A 19,174-nucleotide genomic window follows, 5' to 3' on the forward strand; every position below is an offset into this window, starting at 1 on the left:
GAAGTTCAAGCCAAAGGACTCTCTCGAAAAAAATAGAGATTTTGGTGGTAAGCAATTAAGAGGAAGTAAGTAGCTTCATGAGAGCAACATTTAGGCTGCAGGTCAGCCAGTTTAGCAGAGATAACCAGGGAAAGAGAAGGCTGAAAAGAGCCCTCCTGAGGATCAGAAAAATCAAGTACTGATACATGAATGAATCTTGAAAACATTATGCTAAATGAAAGAAGCCAGACACAGAAGGCCACATATTGTATGATCCCATTTATATGAAATGTCCACAAGAGGTAAATCCATAGACAGAAAGTATATTAGTGGTTAGCGGGAGCTGGAAAGAGAAGGTAATGGGAAGTGACTGCTAAGGGTTACAGGGTTTCTTTTTGCAGTGATGAGAATGTTCTTGAATTACATAGTGGTGATAGCTACACACCCTGTGAATATGTTTTTAAAAAAACACTGGATTGTACAGTTTAAAAGCATGAATTTTAAGATACATGAATTATACCTCAATTATGCTGTTATTTAAAAACTACATGATCATCTCAATAGAAGCAGAAAAAGCATCTGAGAAAATCCAACACTTTTTCATGATGAAAACACTCAACAAACTAGAAAGAGAAGGGAACTTCCTCAACATGATAAAGGGCATTTATGAAAAACCTACAGCTAACATCATGCTTAACAGTAAAAGACTGAATACTTTTCCACTGCCATCAAAAACAAAACATGGATGTCTGCTCTTACCACTTCAATTCAACCACACATTGGAAGTTTTAGCCAGGACAATCAGGCAAGAAGACGAATAAAGGATACCAGATTGCAAAGGAAGAAGTAAAATTATCTCTATAAACAGATGACATGATCATGAATACAGAAAATTCTAAGGAACCCATAAAAAATCTGGAGAAAAACAAATATATATTAACGCATATATGTGGAATCTGAAAAAACTGGTATAGACGATCTTATTTACAAAGCAGAAATAGAGACACAGACGTAGAGAGAACAAACGTATGGATACCAAGGGGGAAAGTGGGGGGCGGGATGAATTGGGAGATTGGGATTGACATATATACACTGTTGATACTATGTGTAAGATAGATAACTAATGAGAACCTACTGTATAGCACAGGGAACTCTACTCAATGCTCTGTGGTAACCTGAATGGGAAGGAAATCCAAGAAAGAGGGGATGTGTGTATATGTATAGCTGATTCACTTTGCTGTACAGTATAAACTAACACAATATTGTAAAGCAACTATACGCCAATAAAAAAAAATCTATTAGAACAATGAACAAGTTCTGCAAAGTTGCAGGATACAAGATCAATATAAAAATAAATTACAATTCTATATATTATCAATGAACAATCCAAAAATGAAATTAAGAATATAATTCCAGTTATGATTGTTCAAAATGAATAAAATAGTTAAGAACAAATCTAACAAGTGTAAGGCTTGTATCCAGAAAAATAAAAAACATTATTGAAAGAAATTAAAGGCATCCTAAATAAAGGGAAAGCTCTCATGTTCATGGATCAGATAATTTTATATTGTTAAGATGGTATGGTAGACAGAAAAATGGTCCCCAAAGATGCCCACATCCTAATACCCAGAGTCTGTGAACATATTACTAACTTGACAAAAGAGACTTTACAAATGAAGTGAAGGTTAAGTAACTCGAAGAGGGAGATTATCCTGGATTTTCCAGGTAAGCAAAATCTAAGGACATGAATCCTTAAAAGTAGAGATCCTTTCCAGGCTGTGGTCAGAAGGAGATGGTGACTACAAAAGAATAGTCAGGGGACTTCCCTGGCGGTCCAGTGGGTAAGACTGTGCTTCCACTGCAGGGGACACAGGTTCGATCCCTGGTTGAGGAACTAAGATCCTGCGTGCTGCACAGTACAGCCAAAAAAAAAAAAAAGAATGGTCATAAAGATGCAAAGTTGCTGATACAAACGGCCATCTAACACTTGAAATCATACTCAATGTCATTAGTCATTAGGGAATTGCAAATCAAAACCACGACGAGATACTACTTCGTATCGACTAAGATGGCAAGAACCAAAAAGACATAATATCAAGTGTTGGCAAGGATATGGAGAAATTGTAAACCTCATGCAATGCTGATGGGAATGTAAAATAGTGTAATCTCTTTGGAAAACTGTATGGCACTTCCTCAAAGTGTTCAACATAAAGTTACCATATGACCCAGTAATTCCACTCCTAGGTATACAAACAAAAGAAATGATAACATATATCCACACTAAAATATGTACATGAATGTTCACAGCAGCATTATTCATAACAGACAAAAGATGAAAGGAAACAACCCAAATGAATATCAACTGATGAATGGATGAATAAAATGTGGTATATTAATACAATGGAATTTTATTTGGCCATAAAAAAGAAGTGCTGATACATGCTAAAACATGGATGAGCCTTGAAAACATGCTAAGTAAAAGAAGCTAATCACGAAATACCACATATTGTATGATTCTATTTATATGAAATGTCCAGAACAGAGCAATCTATAGAGACAGAAAGCAGATTCATGGTTGCCAGAACTGGGGTGAGAAGAGAATGGTCAGCGACTGTTAATGGGTATGATGTTTCTTCAGTGGGTGATGAAAATGTTCTAAAACTGACTTCAGTAATGGCTGCACAACTCAGTGAATATCCTAAAAACCAATTAATTGTGCACTTTAAATGGGTAAATTATGTGGTATGTGAATTATACAATAATAAATCTGTGAGAAAAAATAATAAATAGAAGTCTGGAATAAAGTTTCAGAAAACAGATTACCTGGACCCTTCTTGAAAATTTAAAATAAAATCTATAAAAGAAATAAAGCTAGAGAAATTAAGTACATAAAGACACAAATAAGATTAATTGGTTAATTGAAAACAAAGTTTATCTTTTCATCCTCACTATAGATCATTGCACACAGCACATGATAGTAAGTACTCAATAAATATTTATGCTGAATTGAGCCAACCTTTTCCAGACTCCAATACGTAATTACAGATATTCTTCTCCCTTTTCAAAAGGAAAAAGTGCTTAATAAGTAACTGCATTTGAATCTGTTGCTACCTGTATCCAACTGTTGAACAATTCATGACAATATATGATGTAAGACTCTGCTATCCAAAACATCTAGGGCCACCGGGGGTTTGGGGACAGGGGGGAGATGCTAGGAAGGAACCGGGAACATTACCACATACCTCCAACTATTTAAAATATGTATCATGGAATATCCCTATGTTTCATTTAAGAGAAGCACCACATGTATACTTTTAAAGAAATAACCAATTATAGCAAAGGTGTTTTAATATTTCTAATTCAATACCTACCAGTGAGGCTAAATTTTTATCATGGGTTTAATGGCTGCTTTAATTTCTTCATTCAAAATTGCCTATTCATGTCATCTGCCCATTTTCTCATTGGAGTATTGTCTTCTTATTACTGATTTTTAATAAAAGTATTATATATATATTGAGGCTATTTAGTCAAATGTTGCAAATATTTCCTAATCCCAGTTTGTCATTTGCTTTCTTGATTTTGTTTTTATTTTTTATGTAGTCAAATCTTTCCATTGTTTTCTCCTTTATGGTTTATGTCTCCGTATCATGTTTCAAAATTCCCTCAAACATATAAAAGGTGTTCGACTTCACTTTTAGGAGAAAATCACAAATTATAACTACCTTGAGAATAATTTCACCTAACAGATGGGAAGAAATAAAAAAAACTGGTAACACACTCTGTTTAAGGACACTGTGAAGAAATGGGCAGCCTCCGAGATTTCTAATGGGAGTGTAAACTGGTATAACCCCTATGCAAAATAAGAGGCCAATGTTTTAAAAATTACAAATGCATCTATCTTTTGAACCAGTAATACTTCTTTTAGAAATTTATCCACAAAGATATACTTATACACCTGTAAAATGACATGTAAAATAAGATCCATTGCACCACTGTTTATATTAGCAAAAGAGGAAACAACCCAAACGTCCACAAGCAAAGGGCTAGATAAATTATAGCACATCCAGACCATGGAATTCTATGATGCTATAAAAAATACTGAGAGAGCTCTCCATATACTGATTGATGTGAAAAGAGCTACAAAATGTTTAAAATAAGTGTATAAAGTTTTACGTTTAAAAAGCAAGGTACCGAATAATGTGTAGAGTATACTCTCATTTATATTATTTTTTAAAAAGGCAGAGGGCGGGCTTCCCTGGTGGCACAGTGGTTGAGAGTCTGCCTGCCAATGCAGGGGACACGGGTTCGAGCCCTGGTCTGGAAAGATCCCACATGCCGCGGAGCGGCTGGGCCCGTGAGCCACAACTACTGAGCCTGCGCGTCTGGAGCCTGTGCTCCGCAACAAGGGAGGCCGCGATGGTGGGAGGCCCGCGCACCGCGGTGAAGAGTGGCCCCCGCTTGCCGCAACTGGGGAAAGCCCTCGCACAGAAGCGAAGACCCAACACAGCCATAAATAAATAAATAAAATTTAAAAAAAAAAAAAGGTAGAGGGCTAGGAATATATATTTTTATTTGCTAGCAAATCCATGAAGAAACTCTAGAAGGATACACACAATTACAGTGGTTAGCTGAATAGAGGGGGTGGGGAAGCGGGGAGGGAGTAATACAGGGTAGATGGGGGCAGTATACTTATTTATACTATTTTTATAGTCTTAATTTTAAATCATTTGACAGACTATATTATATATTTTAAAATTATACTTAAATAAATGGTCCTCTCCCTAACCCAATAAATATTATTTACACATTTTCATATTCACCTATGCTTTTAAAATATTTATGGTTTCATTTTCTACCTTTAATTCACCTAGTATTTCTTCCAGTTAATCTTTTTAGGCAAAACATAATCCCCTTCCCCCAAATCACCTGGCTAGCCAGCTACTGCAATTCATTTGTTCAATACTCCATCCTCTCTCCCCAGATTGGAAACATCATCTTCATAAACCCAGGTTTGATTCTGTTCTTTAAAATTTTTCACTGATTTTTCTTTCTATCCCTGGTCCACAAGAGAGTTCCAATTATTGAAGCACTAGAATTCATTTATATTTTATACTAAATATTTTAAACTTAGAGTCAGAGAATAAATTTACAATACATTTTCATATATTTTTCTACAAGGACACTATCATTACTTTTCTTAAAAAACAAGAGACTAGTCTCATGCATTTATCCCCTTCATTTAAACTCTAGAACCTTGTCAAGTCCCTCCTTCCTTTCCTTCCCCCAAAGACTCCCATTGTGGTTTTATAAGAATGTTAAACGTGTTGATTAATTTAGAACTAAATGACATTCCTATACTGTCGAGTGTGTGTATTCTTCATTTATTCATGTCTTCTTTTATATTCCTCAGTAAAATTTTATGGTTATCTTCATATAGGTCATGCACATTTTTAAAGTTCATTCTTAGGCATTTCATAACTTTGGTTGAAATTGTTAATGGGAACTTCCTCCATTATATTTCCCAATTACTATTGTTTAAACATGGGAAAGCAACTGTTTTTTGCATTATTTATTTTGTAACTGACTGTATTACTGAAATCTCTTCACTAGCGCTAACTAAATTTACACTAGAGTTATGCCCATATTTTAAAGTCTTGATCATCTGTCTCAGATACTGGCATAATTTCAGGGGCCTGACCTTAAATCACATACCCAGAGGTAACTAAGGAAACAAATGCCATTTAATATGATGTGCTTTTAAGCTAAAGGAGCCTTACTCTTAAATAAGGAAGGGTTTAAAAGACAAAGTCTCATTTTCCTAATCATAGGACTAGAACAGGGTTTTTCAACATGGCACTACTGACATCTTGGGCCGATAATTCTTTGTTGTGGAGGACTGTCCCATGCTGGGATTTAAGACATGCATATTTGGTCTTTGTACCCTTTCTTGGACAAAGATCCTAAAACCCTTGTAACTTCCTAAGTGAGAAGAGAGATAGAAGCATCTTTTGTTATAATATTTGGGTTTTGTCCCCAGTTTCAGAAATAGCTCCAAGAGCAATAAAGGTGAAAGGAGCCTCTTTTGTTATTTATTAACAAGTCCCTTTCAACCACACCTGATTTATGTCAATGAGGTGAACTTTAGAAAGCCCCTAAGGCTGAGAGGCTGGTTACCAGAGGAACCAACCAAGTGATTAGAGGGTTGGGGCTTTTAGCCTAACCCTCTGACGTCTCAGGAGAGGAGAGGAGCTGGAGATTGAGTTCAATCAATCACCAGAGGCCAAAGATTTCATCAATCATGCCTACATAATGGAATCTCCATCAAAACCCTAAATGAAGGGGTTTGGAGAGCTTCTGGGTTGGTGAACACACGGAGGTGCTAGGAGGGTGACATGCCTGGAGAGGACATGGAAGATCTGGGCTGCTCCCTCATACTTTGCCTCACGCATCTCTTCTATTTGGCTGTTCCTAAATTGTATCATTTATAGTGAACCAGAAATTTTAGGTCAAGTGTTTCCCAGAGTTCTGTAAGCTGTTCTAGCAAATCATCCAACCCGAGGAGGGAGGGGTCACAGGCACCCCCAGTTTGTAGCCAGTTGGTCAGAAGTACAGGTGACAACCTGGGACTTGCAATTGATATCTGAAGTGGGGGATAGTCTTGAGGAACTGAGCCCTTACCCTGTGGGGTCTGTGCTACCTCCAGATGGTGAGCATCATAGCTGAATTGTAGGACACCCATTTGGTGTCTGGAGAGTTGGAGAATTGGTTGGTGTGGGAAGAACCCCCATATATTTGGTGACAAAAGGTTGTGTGTTGAGGACAACAGAATTTTCCTTTATGTGCACTGCAAAGTATTTAGCAGCATCTCTGGGCTCTACCCACCAGATGCCAGTAACACTTACCCAGTCTGGACAACCAAAACTGTCTCCAGATACTGCCAAATATCCTCTGGGAGAAGGGGCAAAAATCGCCTCCAGTTGAGAACCACTGGACAAAAGGAAGGGCTCAATATCATAATTGTCTCCATCTAGTGCTGTAAGGCTAACAAAATAAGCCTTCATTCCTTCATGTTTAAGAACAGAGGAAAATGTCAACTAGCTTAATAAATTGTTAGCCATAGAAAATAGGCATTTTTTTTAACAGAATGGGGGAAGGTGGCCATACACTACAAGATAGTGGGTCTTGCTACAGTAACGGAATGGTGATACTAGAAGAAGAAAGGACAGATCAATAGAACAAAATAGGAAGTCCAGAAGCAGAACCAAGCATATATAATAATTTGGTGTACGAGGAAGGCAGCAGCTCAAAATCAATAGGGAAAAAATGGCCACTTAATGAAATACTATGGTTTAATTCACTAATCATTTAGAAAAAAGATTCCTAAAAATATAATGGAATTCTAAAAATGTTCAAGTAATCAATAGGAAGGCAGGAAATTCCTAAAAATATAAACCATAAAAGAACAAAAAGAATTAAGAATCCTAAGGTGAAAAAGGTCTATACAAATAAGTCCAGAGAGAGAAACTCAGAAGAATGAGAGATTTGACAACATAAAAATCTAAATCTTAAGGATTTCCATTTCCAGGAAAATGTACTTTCCCTATTCCTCCCGCTACGTACGGCTAAAACCCCTGGACATTATATATAAAATAAACAAGAAAACCCTGAAAGGTGGCGAGAAGGCAAATCAACTAGGGATCTTGAGACCCAAGGAACATTATGGTAATGAATTCCATAGGTTTTCTTTCTGCCTCGTATTTCCCAGGCTTGGAGTTGAATAGGTTGGCCAGCCAGAAACAACAATGGGTATAGAAAAACAAAACAAAACCCAACAAAAACCTGCTCTCTAGACAAAAGACAAGAATGGGGCAGACCAACAAGACAGAAAACTTTTAGACAATAACCAAACATCACAGAAAAAAGTGTGGTCCCACTCCCTACCTATTCCAGAGAACAGCAAGTGAGGAACTTAAACTTCCACCATTGTGAGGCTATAACGAGGTGTCCCAGTACCCCAGCCAGGATGGTATCAGAGAAGGTCAAGTAGGGAGCCAGGATGTTATCTCTGCCAGCAGTTAATGACCCATGTCCTCACAGTGTCAGTGGAAACCACATCAGGAGCGGGAACTCCCACTCCTGTCCAGCAGTAACTAGGAGACCCTTGCCTTGGGTAGCAATGGAGACCGACTGGGGAAAATGAAGTTCTACTCCCACCTTACAGTAACACAGCGAAACCCTTCTGTCTCATGCCAGAGCAATGTCAAATAAAGCCAGTTAAAGCAAAAGTCTTGAATCTGATTCAGAGTCTCATAACATAATAAGAAAATGTCCAGGTTTCAATTAAAAATCACTCTTCCTACCAAGAACCAGAAAGATCTCAAATGGAATTTAAAAAGACAATACCAAGATGATAGAAATGTTAGAATTGACAAATATTTCAAAGCATCCATGATAAAAGTGCATCAAAAAGAAATTATGAACACACTTGAAACACAAGAAAAAATACCCTTAGCAAAAAAAAGAAAAAGAAAAGAAATGAAAATCTCTACAAAGAAATAGAAGAGCCAAGTGGAAATTTGAGATAACCAGATAACCAATAACCAAAATGCAAAGCTGAAGCCAAGCAAAAGGACTCAGCAGCAGAACAGAGGGGATAGAGACAAGAATCAATGAACTTGATGACAGAATGATAGGAATCTACACCAAGACACTTAATAATTAAATTTCTGAAAACTAAAGACAAAGAAGAAATATTGAAAACAGCAAGAGAAAAATGTCATCTGACCTACAGAGGAAAAATCATTTGAATGACAAATAGTTACACAAATTGACATCCCTACCATGGAATACTATGCAGCAATAAAACAAACAACTGACACACACAACAATCTGGATGATCTAAAGGGAAATATACTGAGTGAAAAAAGCCACCCCCAAAAGATTACATACTGTATGATTCCATCCATATAACGTTTTTGAAATAACAAAATTATAGTAATGGAGAGCAGATTAATAGTTGCCAGGGTTAAATAGAGTGTGGGAGCAGAAGAGAAGTAGGTGTTGCTATGAAAGGGCAAAATGAGGAATCCTAGTGGTGAGAGAACTATTCTATATCTTGACTACCAATATCAACATCCTGGTTGCAATACTGTACTATAGTTTTGCAAGATGTTACCACAAGGAGAAAATGGCCAAAGGATATGTGGGATCTCTGTATCTTTTCTTACAATTGCATGAGAATCTACAATTATGTCAAAATAAAAAGCTTAGTTTAAAAATTTTAAATCTTTTAATATCTATAAAACTAAGTAAAATAAAACTGAAACAAACTGGGGAAAATACTTCTTTTTGGGGGGGAGGGGAATTACGTCTTTATTTTCACTAACGTCTAGCAGAAACTGAGCACTTTCCTTAGTTATAAAGGTAGGCAACAAACCACGTAGGTTAGTAGTACCTGTGACTTTGTCACCAACAGAAATCATAGGTACAAAAATACTTCTTATACAAATATCAAAGGGTTAGGATATTGCAACTGCATATAAACGAGAAAAAGATAAGCCCCATATTAGAAAACTGAGCAGGGAATTCCCTGGTTGTCCAATGGTTAGGACTCCACACTCCCACTGCCAAAGGCGCGGGTTCGAGGGCCTGGGTTTGATCCTTGGTTGGGGGAATTAAGATCCCGCAAGCTGCATGGTGCGGCCAAAAAAAAAGAAAAAAAGACAGAAAACTGAGCAAATGATACAAAAAGGGAATTCATTCAATTTCCCTCTCTCTCTCACACACACACACACAAACACACGAAAAAAACACAAATACAATTAATCAATCATTTGAAGAGAAGTTAGCCTTACTACTAATAAAGGAAAATGTAAATGAACATGAGGTTATGATACTATTTTCAGTGTTAAACTACCAAAGCTTAAAAAACAAACAAACAAACAAAAGGGATAATATCCAACATATTTAACACTGCGGGGAAATGTATACTTTCATAAAAACGACAAAGATAGCCAACATTTATTGAATACCTATTATATACATGTCAGACAAGGTTGTAAGCACTTTAATTATTTATATTCACTTACCTACCTAATCCTCACAACAACCCTACAAGGTAAAATGCTGAGCACTTATTGATGAGCAAACCAAGCATTGAGAGGTTAGAGTAACTTGTCCAAGGTCAGAGAACTAGTAAATAACAGAGCCAAAGTTCAAACACTTATTTCCTGGTTGGTTTTTTATTGATAACAGATATGTATTATTTGTAATATCAAAAATGCATTTGTACACAATTAAAATAATGCCCCCCAAGGTAGTGACCAAATATTCTAGCTTCATAATGATTTTAATGCTCCACTTCATCTCTTTGTGTCCTACAATGCCATACCAACCAATCAAAATTGGTTACATTATCACTACTAAATACAAATTATAAATAAGTTGTTTATTATCTATAATTTTAAAAATATTTTACCTTTTTGGTTGTTTCCAAAAGCTCTGAAACCATTACTATGAATACGTAATTCAATAAAATATACCATAAAGTAAAACGTATACAATATCTCACTCAGTGTATTTCTCAAGCTCTAAAATATCTGAGGCATCCACAGTAAAACCAAGCTTATATGGCTTATAAACCAGTACTTTTTATTAACTGCATTTTGGTTTAGAAAGATCTTAAATGTCTTCTCATTAATGTTCAATATAGGTTAAATGCATTTTACTGAATCCTACTTATTTAGAAACTGGTAACCCATGCATGTAAAATGTCTCTACTAGCCAAAATATTTTACCATTCCCCAACTATGCCATATAACTCACTTATTATTACGTTATTAATATTCTCTAAAATTTTTATACTACTCCAAAAATATTCTTTCCTGTTTTACTGTACCTCCTGATAAATTTCATTTCAGAAGTTTTATTTTAAAAAAGGAAAACAGAACATATCAACAGAGTGTGAAAAAAAAATACTTGGTAAACACAAGCATTAAACAGTTGAACGAAACATTTCAGTGTAACTCTATTATTACTAGAGGCCAATTTGTCTAGACTATTCATTCTCAGAAGGGTGTAACTTTTCCCCCAAACAAACATTCCTTGGTTCTAAACCTAAAACTGCAAAACCAAAAGGAGCAGTTTAGATTTAATTTCTATCACATTCATCAATAACACTAACCTCCAACAAGAGAAGTCAGTCATATTCGGATGAATCAATCAAATAAGAATCTCAAAATCAATCTTGAATACTGTGCTTCTCCATTAGAGAGGAGAGTTCAAACCTTACCAGTTTGGTGGACTGTCCACCACGGTTGAAAGGAGTAATTGATTGTGTAGCAATCGTTCCACTAGACGTCCGAGTAGCAGGAGTGAGGGGTAATCCTGCAAACGCTGTTGGTTGAGAGGCGTTCCCCATCAAGACAATATTGAAATTGGTGCACCCAGTCTGAGGTGCACTTCCACCAATGAACGAGAACCCTGCTGCAGACTGAGTAACAGAGCTAGTAGTAGAGCCAAAAGCAAAAGGAGTGGATGCTGTCCCCTGGTGTGATAGGGCACTGCTTGTTACAGCATTAGTACGGGTGGTGGCACCCAGCTCAAAAGCCCCTAGAATCACTGTAGGTTGTGTGAAAGCCCTGTTGCCCAAGTTTAATTTTATTGCATTTATTCTAAATAGAAAAAGGAAAAAAATCAATATAATAGTTTGCCGCCACATTAAATGGCAGCTAGATAACATAGCTCCTGTCAAATTAAGTTTTATAACATTTTATTCCATAGGTTATTTCATCTCAATGCAGAAGGAAAGATAACCATATATTAATACAGGAATACATGTACAGAGCTCCCTATTCACTCATCCACAGGTAAAGGTTTCCTAATTTGGTCTACTTTAAGGAGAACAAAAGTTTTAAAGGTTTTGGTGGGGAAGGAGTAGTTCTGAAATTTTTATTTTCAGTACAGACAACAGAACTTACACTTCTTCTACCAGTCTGGCAGACTTTATTAAAAACATAATTTTTAGTTTTAGACACTGAATCACAAAGTCACGTGAGGCACCCCTTTAATAGAGTTTCTAGAAAATTTTAAATGTATTTCATGACCCACGAAAAAAGTGCTTCAGTTTTAAATTACCCGTCCTAAGAAAGGTTATTTAACACTCAATTACAGGTTATTAGATAACTAACAGTATAGGGGAGAATTCCAGAGGGAATAGCTTTCATCAGGCTATCAGGTGTTACTGAAAGAAAGGGCTGGATCCAACTGAATTCACATAGAAAGGCATTTTTAAAAATGCTCCCTTTAAAAATTCTGAGATGCAGGAGGGAAGACTGTATATCCAAGGTCATTAAAATGATCAATAGACAAAGATCTCTCTAGAGAGAGACATTTAATAAGCAAGCAGTCTAATTTCAAGATGGTATATGTTCAAAACCCAGTGAGTACTCTTCCTATGGCTCACAAAAAATGAAGGGATACCACAGATCAGAACTCAATGTGCCTTGTGCCTCAAATCAGAAATGACTTCAATTTATAGGACTACCTTGGGAATGAGTAGCATAATTCCTAATAATTGACTTAGAAATGCCACACCATCCTTTTACCCTTTCCATACTCCGAATTGAAAGTTTGTCTTTGAAAGATGATTACCTTTGTAGCCACTAAAAGAATCAAATGGTACTCTTCTTACCCTAAGGAAATCCAGTTCCTACTGGGATAGGAGTTGATGCAACTGATCCTCCAAAGCCGAATCCTGTATTCTGCCTAGCTGGAGTTGTGTTACAGAGTGAGAACAGGCCGGTAGAAGATGAACTTCTAACTGGGTGGAATGGAGTCCCTAAGTTAAACCTCCTATACTAGGTGTAGAAAAAGTAAACTCTGTAGCTAAGTGGTTGTCTCTGCAGAGCCAGAAGTGAACCAACCGGTAAGGGCACCAGTTCCTCCAAAAATAAACCGGCTCCTGACTCCAAACCCTAAATGGGGTTAAGAGAGGAATGGAAGAAGAAAATTTTTAGAGATCTCAACGAGACTTCCAAGTCAAGACGGTAGATGGGAGCCACACTGGAATCACACTCTCTTATACTCCAAACTCCAAGAAATATCAGTTCAAAAGCACTTACTAAAAACACTTTTTAAAAAATACAGAGTTTTTTAAGAAAAAAGACAGGGTCTTCCCTGGCAGTCCAGTGGTTAAGACTCTCTGCTTCCAATGCAGGGGGCACGGGTTCGATCCCTGGTTGGGGAATTAAGATCCCACATGCCCCACGGCATGGCCAAAAAAAAAAAAAAAAAGAAGACAATTTTTCAGGTGCCAGACAGGGAATTCATATCTATGAGCAGAGGGTGAAGCTCCTTAGCCCAAGGGGGTGACTTGAATGAGATGTGTGCCCTAAAAGCTGGAAATATGCTAGATTGTGGGTAAATTTGAGGCCACAGGGTAAGGTCATAGGCTCCTCAATCAGCAGAAACCTAGTGGAGCTTATATCTGGGAAATCTCTATAGGAGAATGCAAAGGCAATGGAGACATGCTGGAACCCCAAGCTGGTACAGAAGATATACACAGACGGCTCAAATTCAATTTACCTTTGTGGTGTGGAAACTTCAAACTAAGATGGTAACATAAAAACACTAATTAGGAGCTGATGAAACCTTCAGGGCCCAGGCAGGTTGTCCATGACATCACTTATCAGAGATATCTCCACTTCCTAGGTCACCCATGATCCAAAACACCCCGAGAAAATTAACTCAAAGACAAGAACTACAAAACGTCTAAGTAGTCTATAGACCTGAAAATTGAGGAAATTCTCACCTAAGGAATTAGAGGTGATAGAGCAATATGAATGGCACATTAAAATGTTTTATATGTTCAAAGAGCTCACGAAAGAAATAGCATCCATAAAAACAAAGAAGTGAATGTGAAAAAGAACCACGGAGAAATCCAAGAAACGGATACAGTATTAGAAATAAAAAGGCTCAAGGGATAGATTTAAATAGTAGACTAGACACAGTTGAAGAGGAAAAAAAATCATTGAACAGGAAGAGAGAACAGAAGAAAAGAATCTGCCAGAACACAGGGCAGATAAAGTGATGGGAAAGAAGAGAGAAATTAAGAGATAAGGAGAAAATAAAAGAGAAGTTTCAGTATATATCCAGAAGGAATGTCAGAAGGAAAAAAATAGAATGGCAGAGACATTATTCAGAGTTAATAAATGAGTTTGCTAGAACTGAAGAAAAATGAGTCCTCATATTTAAAGCCACCAAGTGCAAGCAGGCAACTCCTCCCACCACCATACACACACACACACCCTTTATATTGAAACCCTAAAATATTAAGTATAGAGAAAAAAATCTGAAAGTTATCAGAGAGAAAAAATCATTTACCTAATAAGGAGTAACAACCAGGTTGACAGCAGGCTCTTCATTAGCAACAGTAAATGTTAGAAGAAGATGGAATAATATCTCTAAATATCCCTTAAAGTGTTAAGGGAAAATCACGGTGTACTTACCATTCTCTTCCAGTCAAGATTTCTAAAACGGGATGCGACTAACAATCAGGTTTTACACAATAGCTCTGAAAGGCAATTCTAAGAAATCAGTATCAAAAATATTTCATCAAAGTTATGAGCCCCATTACTTTATACACCAGTAAAAAGGCAAAAAAAAAACGAAAACAAAAAAACCAACACCAACCTGTTACAGTTCCTTATCATCACTTAAATTTTTTACTTTTTGAAAGAGCTCCTTTCAATGTAGACACAGATTTTAATCAAACATGCATATATTAAGAAAAAAATATTCAGAATCCAATTTTCCACTCAAATTTCTTAAAGTCTTCTGTGCCACCAGGAGCTGCAGCAATTGTTAACTGTTGTTAACAATTGTTAACACCAACAACAATTGTTAACTGTTGCTACAGCAATTCTTAAAAGAACTCATAAGAGAACTAAAAGCCATTTTTGCTATGCTTTCAAGCCAGCTTTGCAAATATGTAGACTAGCCTCCTTTTGTCTCCCACTTCAGCATAATCAATAACTAAACCTGATTAACCATCTTTTGCATTCGCTCCCCACAACCATTGGTTTCTAGGAGTTACAGGTGATCCCCTATTATCTCTGGGATTTTCACCCAAGATGCCCATTAGGCAGGTTTTGATCCTAGACATTTTGATATTAAATGTGCATATGGAAACAACTATGACATCACAACTGCCGCCTAGCCAAAAGGGACTGTAAGATACCATCAACTGTTAAGACTCATTTCAATTGCAGAGATGTTAAAATATGGAAAACTATACCTCTTAGAGTTGATAAAATACAGTATCTTGAGTAGTGTTCGTGTCATGGTTATAAGTGAACACCTCCCCAAGACTAACTCTGAAGGACAATATTTATCTAAATGTGTTAATATGACATGCTTATTTTAAGTCATACACATCTTAAAACGTTTAAAATGTGAGCTCCAAAGGGTGATTTCAGTGGTATAATAGCTCAGTCCTGGAAGGCACAGAAAGAAAGGCATTCCGGGCAGAATAAGAGCCCTTGCTGTATTTAGTCTTATATTCCCAAGGGTACCACACTCCTGAGGTTATAAGCATTATAAATTATATTATAATAATATTATATTATTATGTTATATAATTATATATTACATATTTATGATATATAAGTATATGATAATATCACAAATGTTGACAGAAAAAATACTGTTGTCAAACCATGGTTCTGATACTGTCATAGACATTGATACTTTCAGAATTAGGTAGTGTCATCAATGTCATATTGCAGGCCAAAGGAAAAACTTCTGGTAGCCATCAGAAGGTGGAACTTTTTCTTGTGCCCTTGCATTTGTGGACTTTCCATTCTTTTGAAAGTAATTTAAGAATTATCCTGTTATTAGAATTTCTGTGTTAAATGCAGCATGAACATTTAAATATTTTCTTCCTTAGAAATTTGAGAAATAAAACAAATGAAAATCACCTTGGGACTAAAAATGCATCTGTCATTAAGAATTTGAAATTAAAGATTCCCTTCCACCTCATTTAGATCGTATATCTGTCACATCCTTGTACTTAAAAAAATCTTTTTAATCTATTCTGCTTAACCAGTTTCTAACAAGGGTGTTTTAAATGTCTCTCATGGGCTTCCCTGGTGGCACAGTGGTTAAGAATCCGCCTGCCAATGCGGGGGACACGGGTTCGAGCCCTGGTCCGGGAAGATCCCAGATGCCGCGGAGCAACTAAGCCCGTGCACCACAGATACTGAGCCTGCGCTCTAGAGCCCATGAGCCACAACTACTGAGCCCACATGCCACAACTACTGAAGCCCGCACACCTAGAGCCCGTGCTCTGCAACAAGAGAAGCCACCGCAAGGAGAAGCCCACGCACTGCAACGAAGAGTAGCCCCCGCTTGCTGCAACTAGAAGAAAGCCTATGCGCAGCAACGAAGATCCAACGCACCAAAAAATAAATAAATAAACCTCATTTCCAAAAAAGAAAAAATGTCTCTCATTATTAGAGATTATCAATTTCTGCTTATAATCCCATTGCTTTTTTGCTTTATATATTTCAAGACTATGTTGTTAGGGGCATAGATTCATGGTCGATACTCTCTTGGTAGATCTCCTTTCTTTCATCAGTGTGAAATATCTGTTTATTACTAAATTGCCTTAGATCACATTTTGTCTGACATTAATGTTGCTTCACCATTTTTCTTTTGGTTGCTATATGCCTAGTGTATCTTTTTCCTTCCCTTTGTTTTCAACCTTTCTGAGTCATTTTTAGCGTGGTTTTTATGAATAGCAAAGCTGAAAATTTTAAAATAGAGTCTAAGAATCTCTTAATGAGTGAGTTTAATTTATTTACATTTATTATGACTACTGACACAACTGGACTCATATTTCTCCCATCTTATTTTGTCTTTTTTATTTGCCATTTTGTATTATCTTTTATCTTTTTCTGCGTAATTGGACTGATGGAATTTTCTGTATTCCATCATTTTTCCCATAGTTGGAAGTTACATATGCTAATTACATTTATTTGTATGAGTTTCTCTTGAATTCTTTAACACGTTTAAATTTATGTTCTTCTAAGAAAGCCTGAAGTTAATCAGTATTCCATATCCTTTTTAACAAATAAGACCTTAGCACACTTTAGTTTCTCTCTGCATATCACTAATTTAATAAAAAATGGAAAACAAGTCTGTACTCCCTCTATGTGGCTATGAGTAGGAATATCTGTCTCTGTCATTGTTGAGTTCCTCTAGCCAACTTCTATTCCTCTTCAGAGTGCTCTCTCCTTAACCACACTGCCTGACTAGGAGCTTAAAGTTGACAAAACTACAGCTTTTTATGTTGAGCCCAGCTCACAGTTCCATCCTGGATGTCTTAATGCAAGCACACATGTTCAAAGAAAGAAGTACTAGATGGTGAAGGACTTCTGCAGAAAATTCACTAGGCCTAAAGAAATCATCGAAAAAGGCTCCTGGAAATGGGCAGATGATCCCTGCCTGGTAGTCCAATCTAAATGAGGCAATTCAATCAGTGCTGTCACGTATCGGGCTGTGCTAGTCACTTAAATGCATTAGAATCTGTTTCCTCACCTCTAAAATTCTGGCAGTTTCACTGAGTAACCAAAATGTTTTCTTAAAAATAAGTTTACAAAGGGCCCTCCACATATATTATCTTGTCTAATTTAATTTAATGTAAAGTGCTATATGAAAGCTTTCTAAAATATAGTGCTGGGGTTCTCCTCACTGTCAGTGAAGGATCAGTCAATCAGGGATATTTATGGAGCACTCTCTAAGCTGGCCCAGAGAGTGAACATAAATTGCATTTCAAATTACAATTCAAAAAAAATTACTACACAACTATCTCATTTATCAGCATGCAAATTATCTTCTTTTTGTACTACCTATCGTCATTTATAGGTCCTAGGAGTGTTCTGGTTAGTAACAAATCTGACTGAGGATCAATAAATGATGGTAGGTCATTTCAGGACATACCATTTTACCACTTAAGTTCTTGAATCTCTTATATAAAAGGGAAATGATAAAAGCACTTATCGAATCTGAAATTCCTCATCTTTTAATTACCTACAACAAACCATAAAGGTATTTTGATCTCCATTCTATAGTTGAAGAAACTGAGGCTCTAAGATACTAAATTACTTTCCCAAGGTCAAACAAATACTAAGTGAAGGAACTGAACACAATACTTTCACTGTAACATTAGCTTAAGCAACAGATATTAGGAAGATAAAACTGCATCTCAAAGAGCAGAAACAAAATAAGTTCAAGCCTGGGTACCTATTATAAGTCATTTCAGCATAAATGTTTAGGGGCTTCTGTCTCACAAAGTATAAATGATTTGGGGGGAAATCACTCATGCCATTATTCCCCCACATTACTTTGAGAAATAACTGTCAAGAAATGACTAGCATAGAAGTTCAGCCATGTAATGGATTAAAAAGTTTTTCTGCCTTCTTGGAAGCAAATCCTCTTTGGAGACAATGTTCCCCCTAAAATGCCTAGTTACTAGATAACCATTCATGAATTCCACGTGAATGGTGAATTCCACGAATTCAGTTCACCTTCTCAAGAACATCATGACTAAACAACCTGGCCTGAAAATTTATGCAATGTGATTAGTCATGGTATAAAACCATTCCAATAAATAGTAACTTCTGATGATACATATGGTTCCTTAACATATTAATTATCGAACTAAGGAGAGAGGAAGAGAAGCAAAGGAAAAGTACCAAATCACTGAAGAAACCCCTTTTCCACCAAGAAAGCGTTACAGAAATGGAACTAAAGAAGAAAGTAGAAAAACTGAAGTCTCAAAGTACAATAGGGTCCTTATTTGCACTGACAGTTATTGATGCCAACTCTGGAAGTAGAAACTGAGTTACCGATGTTTTATCCTAAATGTTTGAGTCCCCAGAGAGAAATGGATAGGGAGAGGTGAAATTAGCACAGCCATTTTCAAGGAAATAGGAAGGGATCAAACTTCTAATGGTAATCATTTTATTTTATGCCAAAATAAAATATAGAGCTATGGAAAATGGTGCATTAGTTTTCAGTTCATATTAAACATCTTAAGCAATATAACCCACCGATTATCTTTCACATTAAGTGCTTTTCTCCCCCTTCGTACTCATACTTGTCAAGGCCATAATGTCAGAATCTTATCTTAAAG

General features: G+C 36.5%; 1 protein-coding gene across 1 annotated transcript in view; it reads right to left on the reverse strand.

Moving 5' to 3' along the window:
* LOC309620156 (nuclear pore glycoprotein p62-like) overlaps nt 1–19,174 on the reverse strand; it is a gene marked incomplete at its 5' end in the record, with an annotated part of 78,548 nt that overhangs the window by 50,153 nt on the left and 9,221 nt on the right. Inside the window, 2 exons of the mRNA XM_082376220.1 lie at nt 11,221–11,651; nt 13,564–13,586. Coding sequence (XP_082232346.1) covers nt 11,221–11,651; nt 13,564–13,586 — 454 coding nt within the window. The remainder of the gene's footprint in view (nt 1–11,220; nt 11,652–13,563; nt 13,587–19,174) is intronic.

The sequence above is a fragment of the Balaenoptera borealis genome (genome assembly GCF_965194805.1).
Source record: "Balaenoptera borealis genome assembly, chromosome: X".
Taxonomy (NCBI): domain Eukaryota; kingdom Metazoa; phylum Chordata; class Mammalia; order Artiodactyla; family Balaenopteridae; genus Balaenoptera; species Balaenoptera borealis.